This window comes from Leguminivora glycinivorella, chromosome 16 (genome assembly GCF_023078275.1).
Source record: "Leguminivora glycinivorella isolate SPB_JAAS2020 chromosome 16, LegGlyc_1.1, whole genome shotgun sequence".
Lineage (NCBI taxonomy): Eukaryota > Metazoa > Arthropoda > Insecta > Lepidoptera > Tortricidae > Leguminivora > Leguminivora glycinivorella.
Genome location: NC_062986.1, coordinates 4,436,050 through 4,456,393, shown reverse-complemented (window position 1 = coordinate 4,456,393; position 20,344 = coordinate 4,436,050). Strand labels below are relative to the sequence as shown.

Here is a 20,344-nt window from a genome sequence, read left to right as displayed (position 1 = left end):
GACGTAATCAAGACATTGTCCCCGACTTCAAATACATCACCTGGCTGACGAGACTTGTCAGCGTGTTCCTTACGCCTATCCTGCTGAGTTTCAACTCGATCACGTACTGTTGACAGAGAATTAATGAACGAGCGAAGATATGGCGTGATCTGAGGAACAAAATTTTCCTTATCAAGAACGGCTCTTAAATCATAACTAACCTCTATAGGAGATCTCATCTGACGTGCAAACATTAGGTATGCCGGAGTAGCACCAGTGGCTTGACACACGGCGCTGTTCATAGCAAACCGAATCACACCCAGCTTCGTTGGCCACGACGTATGGTCGTTTCCAACCAACATTCCAAGCTGTGTTTTAAGATCGCGATTCTTGCGCTCGGCGGGATTCGCCTCAGCGTGGTACAGTGGGATGAGGCTCTGTTTGACGCCGAGGACAAACATACACTGTTGCATGACCGCCCCGACAAACTGGACCCCATTATCCGAGACTACCCTGCGTGGGAAACCGTACCTGAGGAAATACTCTTCTACAAGAGTACGCGCGCAAGCTTCGGAGGTAGCTTCTTGTAGCGCGTAAAGCTCCACCCATCGTGTGGCAGTATCTTCTACCAGGAGGATCCAGCGCTCTCCCTTCTCGCCTTCTGGTAAAGGACCAAACAAGTCGATAGCTATTACCTCATTGCGTTGACTAAGAACCGGAGTTTGGAGAAGGCCAGACGGCTTCTCATTAGACGCTTTGTATCGCTGACAGGGTACACAACTTTTTATGTACTCAGCGATGATACGACGCATACCTGGGAAGAAAAAGCGTTGCGAGATCTTGTGAAAGGTCCTTTCAATCCCCTGGTGCCCCGACAATGGAGAATCGTGGCATTCCTTCAAGATGTCGAGATGCAGTGACACAGGAACCACCAGCTGCGGCTCTTCACTATCAACATCGGGATTGTACCTGTACAAGACGCCTTGCTGCATGAAGTATCCTCTTTCAGACCAACGCTTTGCTCCAACGGCTGCAGCATCTGATGTACTCTCTAATTCTACTATAATCTTTTCCAGATCCGGGTCATCAAGCTGAGCACGTCGTAGGTCTGTAGGGCTGCGGGCAGGTAAGTCTACGACGACCGCGCACACACCACACTGATCTCTACTTTCCTCTTCACAAGGAGGACGACTGAGCGTATCGGCGACCACATTAGCTTTGCCCGGAGTGTACTCGAACTGTATGTTAAAAGCCTGTAGTTTTAATGCCCATCGAACCAACCTTCCTGATGGTGACTTCAAGGTAAGTAGCCATTTTAACGGCTGATGGTCACTCCCTACGACGACAGGATGGCCTTCAATGTACCCTCTGAATCGCTCTACGGCCCACACGACTGCAAGAGCCTCACGCTCAACGGTGCTGTAATTTCTTTCAGCTGGCGTGAGCAAACGACTGGCATATTCTATGGGCCGTTCGTCCTTACCTTCCCCTTGTAGCAATACCGCACCAAGGGCGTAGCTACTAGAATCTGTTTTCAGGACAAATGGCTTCCGATAATCAGCCTGTATGAGGATTGGCGCTGATGTTAACTTATTTTTCATCTCCTCAAAGGCTTTCTTCTGCTCCGGACCCCACGTCCACACCTTATCCTTCTTCAACAGGCGCGTTAGTGGTTCAGCTACAGAGGAGAAGCCAGGAATAAACTTACGAAACCACGAGCAGGTCTGTAAGAAGGTCCGCAAATGGCGCAGCGACGAAGGGGCCTTCATTTCCAAAACAGCACGGATTTTGTCGTCATCTGGCGAAATACCGTCTTGCGAGATGATATGACCTAGGTACTTTACCTTTTCACGTGCAAAGACACACTTCTCGCGATTAGCGCGCAGACCAAACATACGCAATCTTCCGAAGACAGCGCGAAGATCCTCAAGATGCTGATCAAAACCTTCTGAAATGACCAGCAGATCGTCTTGGTACGCGAGTACAGTTACGTTCTGTAGAGAAGAACCCGAGCGAAGCCTGTCAATGAGCCGCTGGAACGTGGACGGCGCGTTCTTGAGCCCAAAAGGCATACGTTTGAAGCGATACGTACCGAAAGGTGACACAAACGCCGTCTTATCGCGGTCCTCCTGCCTGACAGACACCTGCCAAAATCCACTGCGCATGTCGAGCGTACTCATGTAGCAGTTTCTCTTCGTTGACTGGACTAGCTCGTCAATCAAAGGCATTGGGTAAACATCTGTTTTGGTAACAGCATTCAGTTTACGATAATCTACACAGAAACGAACCTTACCGTTAGCCTTGGGGACTAGGAGAGCTGGAGAAGTCCATGGAGACTCACACTCCTCTATTATGTCGTCTGCCAACATCTTCTCTATTTCCGCGCGCATCAGCTCCTTTTTGGCCGGCGTGACACGGTAAGGCGGCACCGCGATAGGTGGATGGTCACCTGTGTCAATCCTGTGCTCGGCAAAAGGAGTTGGTCCTCCCCCTGGTTCAAACAGGTCACCATTTTCGGTGAGCAACTGGGCAAGCAAACCGTGTTGTTGGGCGGTAAGTGATGTGGCTTCGTCGTCCCTTAACGCCTCTAACGCAGCAACGCACAGAGTCGGAGGTGAAACACTTTCAAACTCTAATTTAAATTTTTCCCCAATGTTATCACCGAAGTACCAAAATTCTTTTCCAAAGTGAATGTCAATATCAAAACTTTTCAGAAAATCAATTCCTAGAAGCGACTCATTTGCTACGGACTCAGGGAAAATAACAAATTTAACTTTTCCCTTTTTGTACTTAAGTGTCACCTCCACCTCTGCAGTGAACACAGTTCTTTCGCTGCTGACACCGTCGGCCAACCTAACAATTCGCGTCGACGACACTAATGGGTGTCCTTTACTCAACAAGAAAGCGTACAGCGTGTGACCGGCGACACTAGTTTTAGCCGCAGGATCTACAAGTGCAGTGCCATTTGCACCAAGTATACTGATATTCAAAATAGGACGGCGAGAAGTTTTAACATCGCCGACCTCTTCACAAAAAGTTTGACAAACACTGGTTTTACAATCAACAGATTTAACATTAACATTTAAATTCCCCACTGCATGAGCAGGGTTACCTCTACTACAGTGCGCAGGCGAAGGGTTAACAATCGGCGCGGTAATGGTGTCCGGCGCATCCGCAGCGCCCGCCGACTCTTCATAACCGGCGGCGTAAGTATCGCGCTCTCGCGAGTACTCGTTGGCGCGCGCAGGACTTAAGTTTCGCCGTGCGGCGGGACTTTCGCCGTGCCGTGCACGCGAAGCCGCGCCGTCACCGTCGGGCGGCGGTGCAGGTTGCGACGCGCAGGCGCCGCTTACGCTCGACGCGCCTTTACGCGGAGCAGCGGCGTCGTCGACGATATCAACCGCATAAAACGACAAGCCCGAACCGGATTTAGGCGATTTAGAGTTACAGTTTGAACACTTTGACCGAATAACGTTCGGTGCACCGCAACCGTAACACTTAACCTTATCAACAACTTTGTTATCTACGCACTTATCACTTTTTTCACTTTTACCTAGCTTTTCACATTTGTCTTTATTGTGACCGCCGCGACGACAATATACGCAATATAAACGCTGCGACGTTGAAGCGCTGCTGTCGACAGAGGAGGCGGCGGCGCGCGGAGTGGCAACGTCGCTCGCGCCACTTGCGCGCGACCTTCCGCCGCGATTCGGAGAAACGCTCGCCGTCGAACCTTGATGATCGCTTTGAACGATGTTTTTCTTCGAAACAGGAACATGATTTTCTTTTCTAGCGTCTTCTATGCTTTGACTGTTTTTCAACAAGGTAGCAAACGAATCTATGTTCTCTCTTTTAAGACGTTTACGTATACGGCGATCCAAAAGGCCAAACACCATATCTAACTGGACCCGCTCGCTTAGGTCCTCTGGCGGGAGCTTAGCTAACAGGGCCCTTGCTTTCGCGACGAACAATTCCGTGGTCTCCTCACCTTGTACCATAGAAAACAGCTCCGTGTAAATGACAAAGGGAGGACGGCGCTCGCCGAATGCACATCGTAACTTATTAATTGCGTCTTCCCATGTTCTTATCTCAAGCTTTACTCCTTGCCACCAAATACCTGCGTCTTTGGTTAATAACAAAGACAAACCACGAACGGCATTTTCATCCGTTATGTGCATGCAGGACTTGTAGCTTTCAATGCTGTCAATAAAAGTTTCTAAATGCTCGTCTTTGCTGCCGCTGTAACGCGCCGTACACTGCGCGAAATTTCCATTTACCGCAGCAAACGTGGTGGCCGCGGCGACTGCAGCAGCCGTGGCGTCGGCCTGTGACGGGGTAGAAGACCGAACTTCACGTAACAACTGCTGGCAAAACTCATTCTGAGTCTGTTGCAAGGTCGTGAGCATCGCCGTCAGAGCATCCTGATTCATCGTGATGTTGTTGTCAGCATCAGAGTCATCGTTATGCGTCCCCAACGAGTGTCTACGAGCTCGACGTCCACGAGACATTTTGAAAACGCAACACAAAAATAGTCACAAAACACTATACGTAGTTACACATAACTAGTGTAACACACCCACATCGAGAACGTTCCAGACCCACAAAGTTGGGCAGCCAGAATATAGCGGGACGTTTTAAAGTAACAACAACGGTTTAATGAATCCAAGCTATATTTTAGTTAAAGTAACACAACAGTTTAACAAAGGGTCGTGCGGATACGCGTGCGTTCTCGAGTGAAAGCTAACGGCCACTGTCTGACGAAAACGCCGCGCTGCCAGCCGCTACGTGATTGGACAAAACAAGTTACACACAATAACCAGCTAAGGTTGACCCGCGGCTTAGTCCGTCAGGAAGCGAGCCGGGGGTCTACCTCGATTGGTTCTCTTAGGGAGTCGTCTATCTCTCTCTTGACTCGTGCCGCCTCTCTGAGACGCGTTAGGCGTAAAGCCAGTGTCACACGCTATAATTGTTCATACAAACGAAATCCCGGAATTACGTTATAGGAATTCATTTTTTAATTTCAACTGGAGACTAATTTATTCATAAACAACATATAAAATATTTTTTTCATTGATTGCATACATACAACACATACATACATTACAATCACGCCTGTATCCCATAAAGGGGTAGGCAGAACACATGAAACTACTAAAGCTTCAGTGCCACTCTTGGCAAATAAGGGGTTGAATAAACGAAACTGTGACATTGCAGTGACAGGTTGCCAGCCTCTCGCCTACGCCACAATTTAACCCAATTTAATTGATTGCAACTATAGAAAAATACATAGATAAACTCAAGCCTTTATATCCAACAGGGGTTGGCAGAGTACACGAAACTGCTCAGGTTACAACTGCTTAGGTTTTTTTTTAAATCAGAAACAGGTTACAGGAATAATAGTGTCATGCTCTCTAAATTATTTTTCTTACTGCACCCACATTCGCGAATTTCTGTTTTGCCCTATGGTTGACTGGTAGAGAATGCCTTAAGGCATTAAGTCCGCCATTTGTACTTCTTTTTTTTTACTGTGCAATAAAGTTTAAATAAATAAACAGGTAAATCATTTGACCACAATCTAACCTGATGGAAAGTGCCAATGCCACTTTTAAGGGTTGAAAGTTGACGAGATTGTGATATTTCAGTGACAGATTGCTAGCCTATCGCCCACTACATAATTGAACCTGTATCCCACGGTCAAGTTCTACGACACCCACGGGAAGGGGTGGTGAAATTCTTAACTCGTCACCACACGGGGGACCACAATGCATTGCCATTGCAATAATAGCAAGCGTAAATTTTATATACTCTGTCAAGCAAGTTTGTCAGTAAATAATAACAAAGAAAACTATAGGTATCCTTTTCTCTAGCACCCTAAAGAAAATGATGCATATAGTTTTCTTTGTTCTTATTTACTGACAGACTTGTTTGACAGAGTATAGTTACATACATAAATATTTAGATTATTATTTAGTGCGATACACATATTTTAATGTTTCTCAAATTCATTAAAATTTCTAGGTAAATCCAAAGTTTGAACAATCTAATCGTGTAAAAATATTTTCCACAATTTCAGCATTCATAGAAAAAAATAAATCTACATTTGTATGGAGAATCAATGTCCCCTATCCTCTTACATAAATGGGTCGTTTAGGACTTTTCTGCGTGTAACAACATACCTAGTCAACATTACAATCGCTTACGCTTCGAAAGCTGTCTTAATTTAGTCGAAATGACAATCGTTGGTACTGTAATGTTGGCAGACGCCGATCGAAACGCAGTCTGACTCTATTACGCCAATACAGAAGAGCGATAGAGATAGCTACGATTAGAGATGGGCCGAATATTCGGTATTCGGCATATTCGGCAAGTTTTTCAATGTTCGTATTCGGCCGAATAATTCGGTTGCATTGCCGAATATTTACCGAATAAACAAAGTAAATAACTAATGAAAATCTTACGTACTCCATTGTATAATAAGCTCCTATTTTAGTAGCTTTTTAAGGAATTGCTAAAAAGAGAGAAACCTATGCATCAAAATATAAATACAATTTAATTGTTTTGTAAAAAAGTTAAAAAACCTTAGTTTAAGAGTTTTAGTTATCTACTAAATCATAAAAACATGGTTGTAGTAACAGTAACATATGTAACCATTATCAATCATTTAATCGTTTGAATGAACACCCCTTTTAAAACATGGCGTAACCGAATATTCGGCCGAATGTTCGGGTCGGAAAGAGCTGAACCGAATGTTCGGCCGAATATTCGTAGTCGGCCCATCTCTAGCTACGATCACAATTATTATCGTAAGCGTGTGTGCATTTGGTTACGTACCCTGCAGTGGCGCGACAGAGACTGCGTTTAGATCGCCACGGAGCGTCAACGTTTGTCGCTTCGGCTAGGCCGGTCGTAGTAGGGTCGTAGCAGCGTAGCGGCGTAGCTATAAAACGTAGCGTGGGTCGTAGCAACAAGTTTGTGCTGCTACGTGATGTTGACTTACACGGGTGCGTATCGATCGATATAACTTTTTTTGATATATTTTTAGTCGTTATAACGATCATTTGATATAATTGTTGAATCATATAACAACAAATAATATACTAACAAATTGTATAATTCTTATTTGATATAATAATCACTTTTTCGAATAACATTTATTCTAACATACTTTGAGTATAATGCTTATTTTCTATAATAAATAAATGGTATAACACAAACTCTTTCTAAAGCACAGTTAGAATAAAAAAAAATGTACAATGAATTAGATCCATCATTTAGACGAAAAGTAGATTGGGTAAAAACTGTGACCCCCTACACACAACGCGCTGCTACCAGAAAAATAGGTTAGGTTAGGTTTGAACTGTGACCCTTAGACATATGTACTGCTATCAAAAAAATAGGTTAGGTTAGGTTAGAACTGTGATCCCTTCAAAAAAGAATAAAATTAATTCATGAAATATTTTACTGTTTGTTAGTTATATTATACTAGTCGTATATCAATAGATAGTTATACCATATAACGGTTATTATAAATAAATGTTATACGAAATAATGATTATACAAAATAAAAGTAGATATTTTGTGGTTATACCAAATGTTAATTATGTCAAATGAGTGATTATATCCTTTAAATATATACCAAATGTTGTTATATCAAATGTTTCTATACCAAAAAAAGTTATACCAATCATTACACACCCGACTTACACAAATTGAATTTAAGACTGTTTATTTTTTAAGTACTTTTGAATTTCGAGAATGTTTATTATAAAAAAGCTGTTTATTTTTAGCAACATCTCAAGAGAAATTAGAAAATAAGGTTCTTAGGTCATCTTTTGAAAATATTGAAATAAAAAATAATTTGTATAGTGAAATACAGAAAACAAGACTTCTCACAACACAAAGTTAAGAAAAAATAGTTTTTATATGTATAGTTTAAAAATTTGATTATACGAGTAAGTCCTCTATTTCTAAAGATGGAGTGTTTATAATTTAGGCACAGCTACAGGGAATTTGATATCAAATTACACAAGCACGATTCAGATCAATTTTTTGTGGTTTTGATCTTATTTAAGAGACACACACTAAATAAAGAGACAACCGCGCGATGCGTGCTGACTGCTGATAACTAAGATCGATCTTCAAGCTCGTATCAAAACCATAAGAAATTATTAGAATCGGCTTCCTTATGAATATTACAATAATTTATCTTAGAAATCACCTCTTATTTAAGTCAGAGTTATAATCTTTCTCTTTCTTCCAGCTACCCGTCCTGCTCTGGCGCCCTAGCCCCCGGCATAGCAGCGGACATGCATTTTCATGATCACGTGATCGCCTTTATCGGACCAGCGTGTGCATTCGCACTAGAACCTGTGGCGAGACTGGCTGCGTACTGGAACACACCTATAATTACTGGGATGGGAGATCAGGTAAGACATAGCTTTAGCACCTGGGATAGCAGTAGATGCTGCCACGATCATGTGATCGCCTTCATCAGACTTGCGTGTGCATTCGCTCCAGTGTCTGTTGCTAGGCTGGCTGCGTATTGCGATACGCCTATTATTACAGGGATGCGGACCGGGTAAGGCACACCGACACACTGTTGTACAGTCACCGTCATAAAGAAGTGATGACTTCTGTACCTTGTCGCTTTGATTCGTTTGACAATTTCGTATGACATTTCAAACAAGACGTTAATGCGACGAGGTACAAAAATCATCACTTATTTATGCCGATGACTGTAGCGATATGCATTTTTAAGATCACGTGATCGCCTACATTGGACCTGCGTGTGATTCGCCTTAGAGCCTATACCTAGGCGGACTACGTATCGGAACACACCTATCATTACATGAAAGGTGGACCAGGTAAGATATACAGCTGTACTGCTCTAGATCCGTGTATAGTGGAGATGTATTTTCATGATCACGAGATCGCCTTCATTCATTCTTTCGCCTTAGAAACAGTGGTGGGACTGGCTGCGTATTGGAACACACCTATCATTACAGGGATGGGGGACCAGGTGAGACACAGCTTTAGCACCTGGGAGAGCAGTAGAAGCTTTCACGATCAATCGCCTTCTTTAGACCTGCGTGTGCACTCGCTCTAGAGCCTGTCGCAAGAATGGCTGCGTATTGAAGCCAGGATGGAGGACCATACATGGAGGACATATACAGCTGCACTGCTCTAATTCCTGCGATAGCAGTGGACACTTCAAAGATCATTGCTTTGATTTCAGCTTGTGTCTCTAGAGACAGTGGCGAATGAACACACCTATAATTACAGATATATAGTCCCTAGGTAAGCCATTCAGGACCATTCCGTCAAAAGCTTAAAGATAGTTGACGTGCGCGAAAGAGAAGCTATCACGAATATGAGCATCGCATGAGTGCAAAAGAGGCAGACTACAAATTAGAAAACGTGACCATTTTTGACCTCGACAGCGCGATCTTTCTCACGTTTAACTTATAACCATACTTTAACTTAGCTTCGGTTTTTTGAACATCAAAAAGGTACAAGTCTCGTTAATAATGTTTAATGAATTCTTGAGAGTTTAAATCAGTGCTTAACAAAATGGTTTGCTTCAAAGCTGCGATACTTATTTGCCATTTACCAGCTTTTATCGCGATAAAGTAAGTAACAAGTATTGTTACGAAGTCAAAGATTAGGTTTGAAACTTTAGTAGTAGCGGTTGATTGCATGGGTTAACTTTGGTTAAGTTTGCAAAGTTTTATATTAGTTTATTTAGCGTAAAAACTAAACGAGGGTTGTCGAGTTGGTAACATAGAGTTCAATGTATGACTGGGCTTAGCTTAAAACGATTTAGAAATAGTATTTTATGCAACTGGTGGTTAAAAGAGGCTAAAAAAGGCGAGTGGCGTGGGTAACAATGAGGAAGCACACTTAAAGGTTATGACAGATGGCCGGAAACCGAAAATTGCACGTGTATTTTTTGACTCGGTTAAACCCCATATTACAATACTTTCTCTACGACAATGCACGTACTTTTTTAATTGTTTTCTAGAATAACTTTTGTGAAATACTCGCTGTTTCCTAGATTTTGACGTTGACGTTAAGTTTTATTTATACAGTGCGTAAACGTAATAAGGGCGATAAATGAAACCAGGGGCCTATTGCATAACAATTTACAACTTGTATTACAAGTGGAACTCTCTTTCTTATAAAATGAATTGGAGGGGGACTACCGCTTGTAATATGAGTTGTAACTTGTTATGCAATAGGCCCCTGGCATATAATTCAATATTGTTATCATTAATTAAGAGGTGTTTTTGAGTTACTCTTAATTTTCAGCCCATAATTAATTTTTGAAAAATTTCCCAGCAGCAATGTACTGTAAACGTGGTTGCGATGACAATCAATGACAACTGTCAACGAGCGTTTAACGCGAGTGTGTTTGCATTACGTTGCGGGCCGAATTATTTTGTATGGATAAAAAAAATATTTCAATTTTAAGTAAAAGTTATCTATTTCCATTTTTTATGTCCTATACTCACCACCATTAAGAGGTTCGCCCGTATTAGGTTTACACCCTGTATTATAACAAGTTATAATACTAAAAGCAACGACAGAAATTCCGCTTAAAATGTCATTACGAATAAAGGCTAATCTTAGAAAAAACCCGTAAAAAGTTAAGATGGCGTAACGCTTTTTATGAAGCTTCTTTGATCCTTTCAGGTTTCTTTCCTTAGTCCTTTCCAAGAAAAAAAAAACTCGAAACTCGGAATCGCGCACCGAGGGTTCCGTGCAAGGTTTTTTTTTTTATTATATGATGTAATGTATGATGTAAGAGTGGCACTGAAGCTTTAGTAGTTTCATGTGCTCTGCTTACCCCTTTATGGGATACAGGCGTGATTGTATGTGTGTGTGTGTGTGTGTGTGTGTGTGTAATTAACAATTTACAGTTTTCGCAATTTTTCCTTTATCTGTGCTATAAGATGTTACTTCGTACCAAATTTCAAGATTCTGAGTTCACGGGAACTACCCTGTAGGTTTTGATTTCCTTGCGAGTGTCTAAAATTTGAGGCGTAAACGGCTGTAGATATCTTTAGATTGCGTTAGCTTAGAAATTTGTTCTTTTTTAACAACTCCAAGTGACAGTAGATACTCGGGGTATTTGATATAAATTCCAGCTTCATACTTTTACGCGTTCCTGGGAAAAAGGGTTTTGACAGACGGACGGACGGACAACAGGTAATCCATTAAGTTCCGTTTTTACCTTTCGAGGTACGGAACCCTAAAAATTAAAACGGAACTTTGAATTTCTCTCTCGTTTGTCGTAATCTTGTTAAAAGTTTTTGATTTTTGTCGGTCCTCATAAAACGGGTGTTCGTCGTGAAACTCTGTCTCTTTCTCTTGCAAACAAGTGTGTTTGCGTTCGTTTAGCGTGATGTTTGTCCTTGTATTAAATCAAAATGTAAAGGTGTGGGCATAAAACTTAACGATTACTCGATTGTTTAATGTATCAATTCAGGGTATATAGTCACCGGCATAAATAATTGTGATGATTTATGTACCTTTTTTTTTAGTATGAATAGGTAGTATCATTTGACAATTTCGTATGACACTTCAAACAAGATGTTGATGTGAAATCATTACATATTTATGCCGGTGACTGTACGTAGCCAAATGCACAGACGCTTACGATAATATCGTTATCGTAGCTATCTCTGTCGCTCCTCCGTATTGGCGCGACAAAGCCAGACTGTGTTTCGATCGGCGTCTAGCGTCAACGATTTTAATTTCGACTAAGGCCGGCTGAGATGTAGATAATTTAAGTTGCGTCGGTGTCATAAAAGTAAGCACCAAAGGTAGGTGATATGATATCTATCTAAATATGTTAAAAAAAAGAAACTGACTGACTGACTGACTGACTAACATAACGCACAGCCGTAACCGCTGGTCTTCGGGATTCTAAATTTGGCACGTAGGTTCCTTATAAGGTGTAGAGGAGCACTAAGAAAGGATTTTCCAAAATTCACCTCCTTAAAATGGGAGTCCAAAGTTTGTATGGGCAAAAAGGTTAGATTAGAACGCGGGAGAAGCCGCGGGAAGAAGCTAGTTGTTTCATATTTAAAATATAAGTAGTGTAGGTATAAATCAATGCCCGTCCGTTGGTAAAAGTCAAGCAATGTGAAACGTTTCAGTTTAATTACTTCATACAAGTCCTCATAAGTCATAATTCATATCAAACCCGAACGAACGACCTGTTAAATCCTCAAAGGCACCGAAAACTTATATATTTACGTTCGCAAAACTACACAAACTACTCTCGACAGTGTTATCGATTTAGTGAATACACCAAATTAGTTCTAACGACACTTCGCTAAGTCTGGCCTGACAAGCTATTCAAACAAAACTATATCACTCACAGACCTTGTTTGCACCGAATCCTTAGAATAACTCAGCCTTTAAACGTATTAGGCAAATACTGTAGCACTTTCTTGGTCTAAGTTTCTTAATTAATTAAAAAATCCAGGAACCCGATTCATATTTAAAGACTTCTACAACTGTGTACCTACTGGTTTTGATACGACAGTGACCATTGTTGTATTGGCGACAGGCAGTTGTGGTTTGGGCGATGGTTTTGGGCACATTTGGGCGAATCTGTCACTGCAAAATTAAATACTGTAGCATTTTCTTTGAACTTCTTAATTGCTGAGAATAGTACTAAAACTAGAGCTGTTTAATGTGTTCTGTTTACTACTTTTAGGAATACAAGCGTAAGTTTATTGACGAGTATAGCGCGCAGGAATTTTACTTCATTAATTCTCAAATCAAAGTCATCATCCTCCTTGCGTTATCCCGGCATTTGCCACGGCTCATGGGAGCCTGGGGTCCGCTTTGACAACTAATCCCAAGATTTGGCGTAGGCACTAATTCTCAAATCAAAGTGAGAGATCTATTGATAAATGTTTGTATGATATTGTCGACTTTGATCTTTTAAATTCTTTCTTTTTATTTTATGATGTTTTTATTGTAAATATCGGTGTAAGTATTTTTTGACCTTATTTAGTACTATGTTATAATCCTACTTGTATTTTCAATTAAATATGTAAATGTACCAATGTATTCAAGTCTGGCTATCCAAAGAGGTAACGCTGCCAGCCTTCTGGGCACCATAACCTGTAGTGACGACTTAGGGAGTATTTTTTATTTATAAGTTAATTTTAAGTTAGTACATACTTAGTTTAGTTTAGTTAATGTATTTTCTTTATTATATATATTTTTTAAATTTATTATGTACGTACATATCTGGCAAAAGTTCAAGTTATCGTAGAAAAAAAAATGTATTCAAAGACAATTGACATTGTTTTGGGAATAAATAAATATCTATCTATCTAACTATCTATTGTATCAAAACAAAACAAAATACAAGTTGTGATAAGTCTGAATCAGGGCGTCAAGGCTTTAGATTAAAAAGAGTTAAGTAAAAAAAATTCTTTCTAGTGTTCTCGAGATATTACATTACAGTATAACACTTATAACAGTAACTTAGGGCGATGAAGGTTTAGAAGGCGTCAATTAACATTTTGTTTTAACATCTAATAGGTATTTTATTACATTTCGTTATGGCCCACCACTAGCAAATATAAGTAAGAAGAGTAATTTACTTGATACTCGTAAATAAATAACCAATTAATATCTAATTGACACCGATTCGCCGGCTAACTAGAACAGGCTCCCTAGCCAACGGCGAGTCCCACACATGGTGCGCAACAGCATTCCCACTCCGTCAAAAAAAAAGGCTCCCTAGCCAAAGTGTCAGTCTTTGGTTCGCTGTAGAAAATTCTGCGTGCGTGATGCTGATTATATGACTCGCTGGTCGTTCGCATCATAGATGACTAAGGGAAGAGTTGTAACTCCATACATCAGTAAATGAGGGTTATTTGTAGGACATCTAGCGACAATCACGCGTCAAATAGCGTAAATAATCAGTACCACTATCCCTGAGAGAAAATACAACCAGTTTTCATGTTCGTTCAACAAGTTTTTAGGGTTCCGTAGTCAACTAGGAACCCTTATAGTTTCGCCATGTCTGTCTGTCCGTCCGTCCGTCCGTCCGTCCGTCCGTCCGTCCGCGGATAATCTCAGTAACTGTAAGCACTAGAAAGCTGAAATTTGGTACCAATATGTATATCAATCACGCCAACAAGGTGCAAAAATAAAAAATGGAAAAAAATGTTTTATTAGGGTAGCCCCCCTACATGTAAAGTGGGGGCTGATTTTTTTTTCATTCCAACCCTAGCGTGTGATATATTGTTGGATAGGTATTTAAAAATGAATAAGGGTTTACTAAGATAGTTTTATGATAATACTAATATTTTCGGAAATAATCGCTCCTAAAGGAAAAAAAAGTGCTTCCCCCCCCTCTAACTTTTGAACCATATGTTTAAAAAATATGAAAAAAATCACAAAAGTAGAATTTTATAAAGACTTTCTAGGAAAATTATTTTGAACTTGATAGGTTCAGTAGTTTTTGAGAAAAATACGGAAAACTACGGAACCCTACACTGAGCGTGGCCCGACACGCTCTTGGCCGGTTTTTTGGTTAAAATAGCGCCTACGTGCTCTTTGGTTCAAACAACAAGCTACTTGTCATTTGAATCGGCAATATATTTGAATCATCAAGTCGATTTTATAAAAACAACCTGACACATATTGTTTTAAACATACGTTTGGCTGATTCAAACGGATAAACCGCAACAAGTCGAACTTGTTAAATTCACAATGCAAATTTCTCTCAGTGATACTCGGATACTAGGTGTCAACAGTGTCTCGTCTGCGAAAAACTTAATATTAGAACAGTTTACAACTTATACTACGAGCAGAAGGAATTGAAAACAGAATACTGATTAATACTATTGTAATATTAGCTAAAAATTGGTGAGCATTACTCTTCGTTCGTCGCGACATCTATTGACAAGAAGTAGCAGTACTGATAATTTACGCTGTTTGACCCGTGATTGTCGCTAGATGTCACTACAAATAACCCGCATTTACTGATGTATGGAGTTACAACTCTTCCCCTACTTATTCCTCTATGTTTCGCATAATATACACAGTTATAGAAATGATACGCGTGTATTGCACAATAGCCCAATAGGAGTGTCCATCTACAAGTGTGTAGATTCAAGTGGTTTACTGACGATTCGCCAAAAAATGTTTCCCAAAGTTTCACATCCCAAACTATTATTCCCAAATTATCATTTCCCAAATAAACGTTTGGCAAAACAACTTATCGCAAATTGACATTTAGCAAAACTTTTTTTGGCAAGTATTTGTTTCCCAAAATATTTACTTGGTCAAATTTCAATTTACCAAATATTATTTAGTCAAAGGTATTGTTAGGCAAAATTTCCATTTCCCAATATATTGTAATTAAATGGCGCACTGGAAATTTGTTGGTTGATTTTATACTTTGTAGTTTGTGTCCAAGATTTGTGTGAAATAATGTGTATCTCGTACTTTTTTTCCACCTGCTGCAAATGTCAAGGATGACATTTTCACTTACATGTCCAGATACATATGATTAAAAAGAAACCTGATGTTTTCAAGACCATTATGTTCTATTAATTTTTAATAAGTTTAAAAAGTCATTTCCGGTTTGCTCACTGTCAACCTAACACGCTCCTCCTCGCTTCGCTCGTCGTCGCACCTAAACTGGCTTTGTCACACACGACTTTTCTGTTACAATACTAATAAAATTATTTCATTACATTTATGTCTTGTAATATTTATTGGCAAACGTGGCTTTGCATGGTGTAATTTGCAGAAACATTTTTTGACAAAAAAAATAGTTGATAAAATAATTTTGTCTAGTAATTAATTTGACAAAAATAAAGATGAGTAACTTTCTTTGTCCTTCATGTCCAACTGAAGCACTAGGGAATAAAACTGAAATTATCATTTGACAGATCTTAAGTTAAATTTGGCAAAAAAATCTTCGGTAAAATACGATCCCGTAGAAATGAAAATGCAAATGCCTAAATATTTACGAAATTTGCGATGTGAAATTTTGACCAAACATGTTTTTGGGATATAAGTTTTGCCATTAAAAACATTTGCGAAATAAAGTTTTGTCTAAATAAAATTTGACTAAGTAAAATTGTGCCAAATGATAATTTGACCAAACAAATTCATTGCGAAACATATCTTTGCCAAACAATACTTTGGGAAATGAAACTATTGCGATATGATAATTGGGAAATGAAATTTGACAAAACGTTTTTTGGCGAAACGGCAGGACACCAATTCAAGTACTTGCGACAGGCGTATTCAATAAAACGCCCGTCTCCTTCCTTCCTATATTGTAGACGCTCATTTGTTTTTTATTCGCTACGGGGCGTAAACTATTGTGACGTAGGCTAGGCACCGTGGAGGCCAAAACAAATAGATGATCAGTAAGCCCAATTAAGCTCTTATTTATATTGGGTTGGTAAGAAAGTAATGAGCGAATCATAACCAATATTGTAAATTTTATTTAATTTATTATTTTAATCATTTATCAAAAATATAACGGCCTTCGTTATTTACTACTTGTCTCCATCGTTCTGGTAAAGAATAAATAGCATTGGCGAATAAGTTCTTAGGTTTAGATTCAAAAAACTCAGCTATGTACTGTCGTAGATGGGCTTGATCATCAAACTTTTTTTCATTCAAGGCATTGCTTAGCGATCTGAACAATGCGTAATCCGTAGGTGCCAAGTCTGGAGAGTACGGTGGATGAGGTATCACTTTCCAACCTAGCTCCAATAGCTTTAGCCGAGTCACTTTTGCAATGTGTGGGCGAGCATTGTCGTGTAAGAAAAAAACTTTAGCATGCTGTGGACGATTCTGACAGATTTTTTGGTTTAAATTTTCAAGCTGATTACAGTATACTGATGCGGTAACAGTCATTCCACTTGGTAGGAGTTCCCAGTGAATAATACCATGAATATCCCACCAAACGGACAGCATAACTTTTTTCGGGTGAGGCTCTGTTTTTGGTGCCTCTATTCCTTTTTCGGTTGGAGCTAGCCACTGACGTTTGCTTGTGTGATTTATATATAAGACCCATTTTTCATCTCCAGTGATAAGATGGTCCAACCAGTTGAATGTGCGGCGAAAAGACAGAAGTTGTATGCAGATATCGGCACGACGGTTTAGTTGATGTCTATCAAGTTCATGCGGTATCCAAACACTGTATTTGTAGTTTTTTCCCAACTCGTGTAAATGTGTTTCTATGGTGACATGAGAGCAGCCTAACTCGGTAGCAAGAGTACGACTCGTTAGCCTCGAATCTCCTTGAATTAAGGTTTTTAATTTGGCTACATCAATCTTCACCGGTCGACCAGACTTAGGTTGATCTGATAATGAAAAGTCGCCACTACGAAACCGCTGGAACCCTCGTTTCGCCGTGGCCTCAGACACAACTTCAGGAGCAACACGCTGACATATATTACGCACTGCTTCGGCGGCTGAATGGCCAGACTGAAATTCATATAGTAAGCAATGCCTTACATGCACTTTTAATTCTTCCATTTTCTTCCTTATATTAGCTCGGCGACAGCTAGTGAATGACTGACGAGAAACTGTGCGACTCGCCCTTTATATACTTTCGACCATAGAAAATTCTAGAACTCTCTCAAAAATTTTATGTGGAATTCAATCGATCGCTCATTACTTTCTTACCAACCCAATAGATAATCCGAAAGATACACGTGATACAATCATTGATGGAAAACTAATTATATGATAACGATTTTTGTGAGTCTTGCCACAGTATAATAAAGAGTACTATCGTACAGTATGGAAACTCCCGCTCCCCGCTGAAAGTGCCGCCCACCCCCTTTCGACTGCCTCACAGTTACCGCCTGTCAAAAACGCGAACAGTCGACCTGTCATATTTCACTCATACAAGCATAGTACGCGTTCACCTACACGAGCTTAGACTGTGTGCTAGGAACGCGCCTCTTTCATATATTTGATCGCCAGTGTCCGAGGTGTGGTCTTGCTAACTTTTAGTAGTGAAAGTAGTTTACCAAGTAGTTTTGTTCATTTTAAAAATAAAGGCATGTCTTCTTTTAGTAAAATGAAGAATTTGAGGTAGTTTATCTCCAGTCCCCACTTATCTTTCCACACTGTATATGACAAGTAGTCACTATTTAATAATGAAAAAATTGTAAAACAGGGAAAAAATCGATTAGCTCGCCAGTCGAAATTATCCCCTGTACCGTACATGTTTTTAAGGCCGGCAACAGACAGTCTTAAAATTCATAATCTGAAAAAAACATAACCTTACAAAAATCTGATCGAGTGCACGGAGTTCCATACAATTTCGCGACTGTCCATTGCACACACACTCTTGTGTTTTAAGATTATGAACTTTGAGATTGATCTGACAGATTGCATACAAGTCTTTTTTTACTTACTTACTTACTTACTTTGTTGGCGCGACGACCCAAAGTGAGTCTTGGCCTCCAACACAAGAGCACGCCACTTTACGCGGTCCAGAGCGACCTCTCGCCAGCCCTCGTTAACGCCGAGTTCACGGAGATCTGCTTCCACTCTATCTGCCCAACGATATTTAGGATGGCCAGCGGGACGGCGTCCAGTTGGACAACCCAGATAGGCTCTCTTGACTGCCCGATCCTCACCCATCCTTATAAGATGGCCAAGCCAGCGGAGACGATGTGCCTTTGTGTGTGTCTTTTTTTAGGATTATGAATTTTAAGACTGTCTGTTGCCGGCCTAAATGACAACTTCAGTTTGCAGCACAACTTCCTGCTATTTAAGTTTTATAAAATCGTGGGCGAAGCGAGAGCTCGCACGTTTTCAATAAAGATCATCTCCTGTCGCCATTACAGGGTTTTATTAGAAAGGATTTATGGCTCGTGGATAGCATTTAGCAATTTAATTAAAAAGAGACTGAGTAGTTCCTGTGGACTACAGTGCAGCGGATTCCCAGAGTTGCATAGTTATTACCAAATACATATGACTCCTTGTGGCGTAAGAAGCGCTGGTGGCCTAGCGGTAAGAGCGTGCGACTTTCGATCCGGAGGTCGCGGGTTCGAACCCCGGCTCGTACAGTCAAGTGTAAAAATATGGGTGCGTACATTATCAAAAATATGTCCCATAGCACTTTATGTCGGCGGAATAAGGTCTCGGTACATATTTTTGAGCGGATAAAATCGATACGTATTTTTGTACTTGACTGTACCAATGAGTTTTTCGGAACTTATGTGCGAAATGTCATTTGATATTTGCCAGTTGCTTTGCGGTGACGGAAAACATCGTGAGGAAATCCGAATAATTCCAATAACGCCTAGTTACCCTTCGGGTTGGAAGGTCAGATGGCAGTCGCTTTCGTAAAAACTAGTGCCTACGCCAAATCTTGGGATTAGTTGTCAAAGTGGACCCCAGGCTCCCATGAGCCGTGTCAAATTCCGGGAAAACGCAAGGAGGATGATGATGATGACATATGACAAGGAGTAGATGTAGACAGAGTAAGTCTAGGAATAGTTATTTGTTATACAAGGGGGCAAAGTTGTATTTTAACGCCGAGTGTGGAATTGAAAAACGAGCAAGTGAAAGGATTCTATAGTTGAACCACGAGCGAAGCGAGTGGTTCGAGAATAGAATCCTGAACTTGCGAGTTTTTTAACACACGAGAAGTAAAATACATTTGCACCCGAGTGTAACACAAAACTTTTCCCCTCACTAGGTATAGCGAGGAAACTACAACGCAAAAAATGCGTTTATCACTGCTTCCAGTAGTTCCACAGGTGGTAAATCATCTTTATTACTACGCTACGCTTTACGACTACGCTGGCTTGCTTTAATTTGGTGAAACTGGTAACGGAATCAATCAACAGCGATACTCCTGTAGCTGCGGTCTTTTTAGATCTTAGCAAAGCGTTCGATTTTGTAACCCATTCGATACTACTGAACAAGTTGGAAAGGTCTGGAGTAAGAGGTAACGCTCTGAATTGGATACAAAGTTACCTTTCTGAAAGGGAACAATGTACAGAAATACAACAAATCATTAACAATGAGCTAGTGTCCGTTAGATCGCAATATAAACTTAATCGATGCGGAGTGCCACAGGGGAGCATACTTGGCCCATTATTATTCCTTATATATATCAATGATTTGCCCACCCAAATACAACATAATTGCATAATGTTTGCAGATGACACTACATTGATAATAAAATCTGACAATCTTAATAATTTTAATAATGATATAAAAAACTCGCTAAATAATGTAATTCGTTGGCTCAATATTAATAATTTAAAAATAAATATTAATAAGACATGTTTAATGCAATTTAGAACATACAGAGGCACAGACATCGATTTAAATGTTC

The 20,344-nt window shown here is 40.3% G+C and overlaps 1 protein-coding gene across 1 annotated transcript in view; it reads left to right on the top strand.

Moving 5' to 3' along the window:
- LOC125234896 (receptor-type guanylate cyclase gcy-28) overlaps positions 1-20,344 on the top strand; it is a 163,420-nt gene that overhangs the window by 4,658 nt on the left and 138,418 nt on the right. Inside the window, exon 2 of the mRNA XM_048141317.1 lies at positions 8,240-8,405. Coding sequence (XP_047997274.1) covers positions 8,240-8,405 — 166 coding nt within the window. The remainder of the gene's footprint in view (positions 1-8,239; positions 8,406-20,344) is intronic.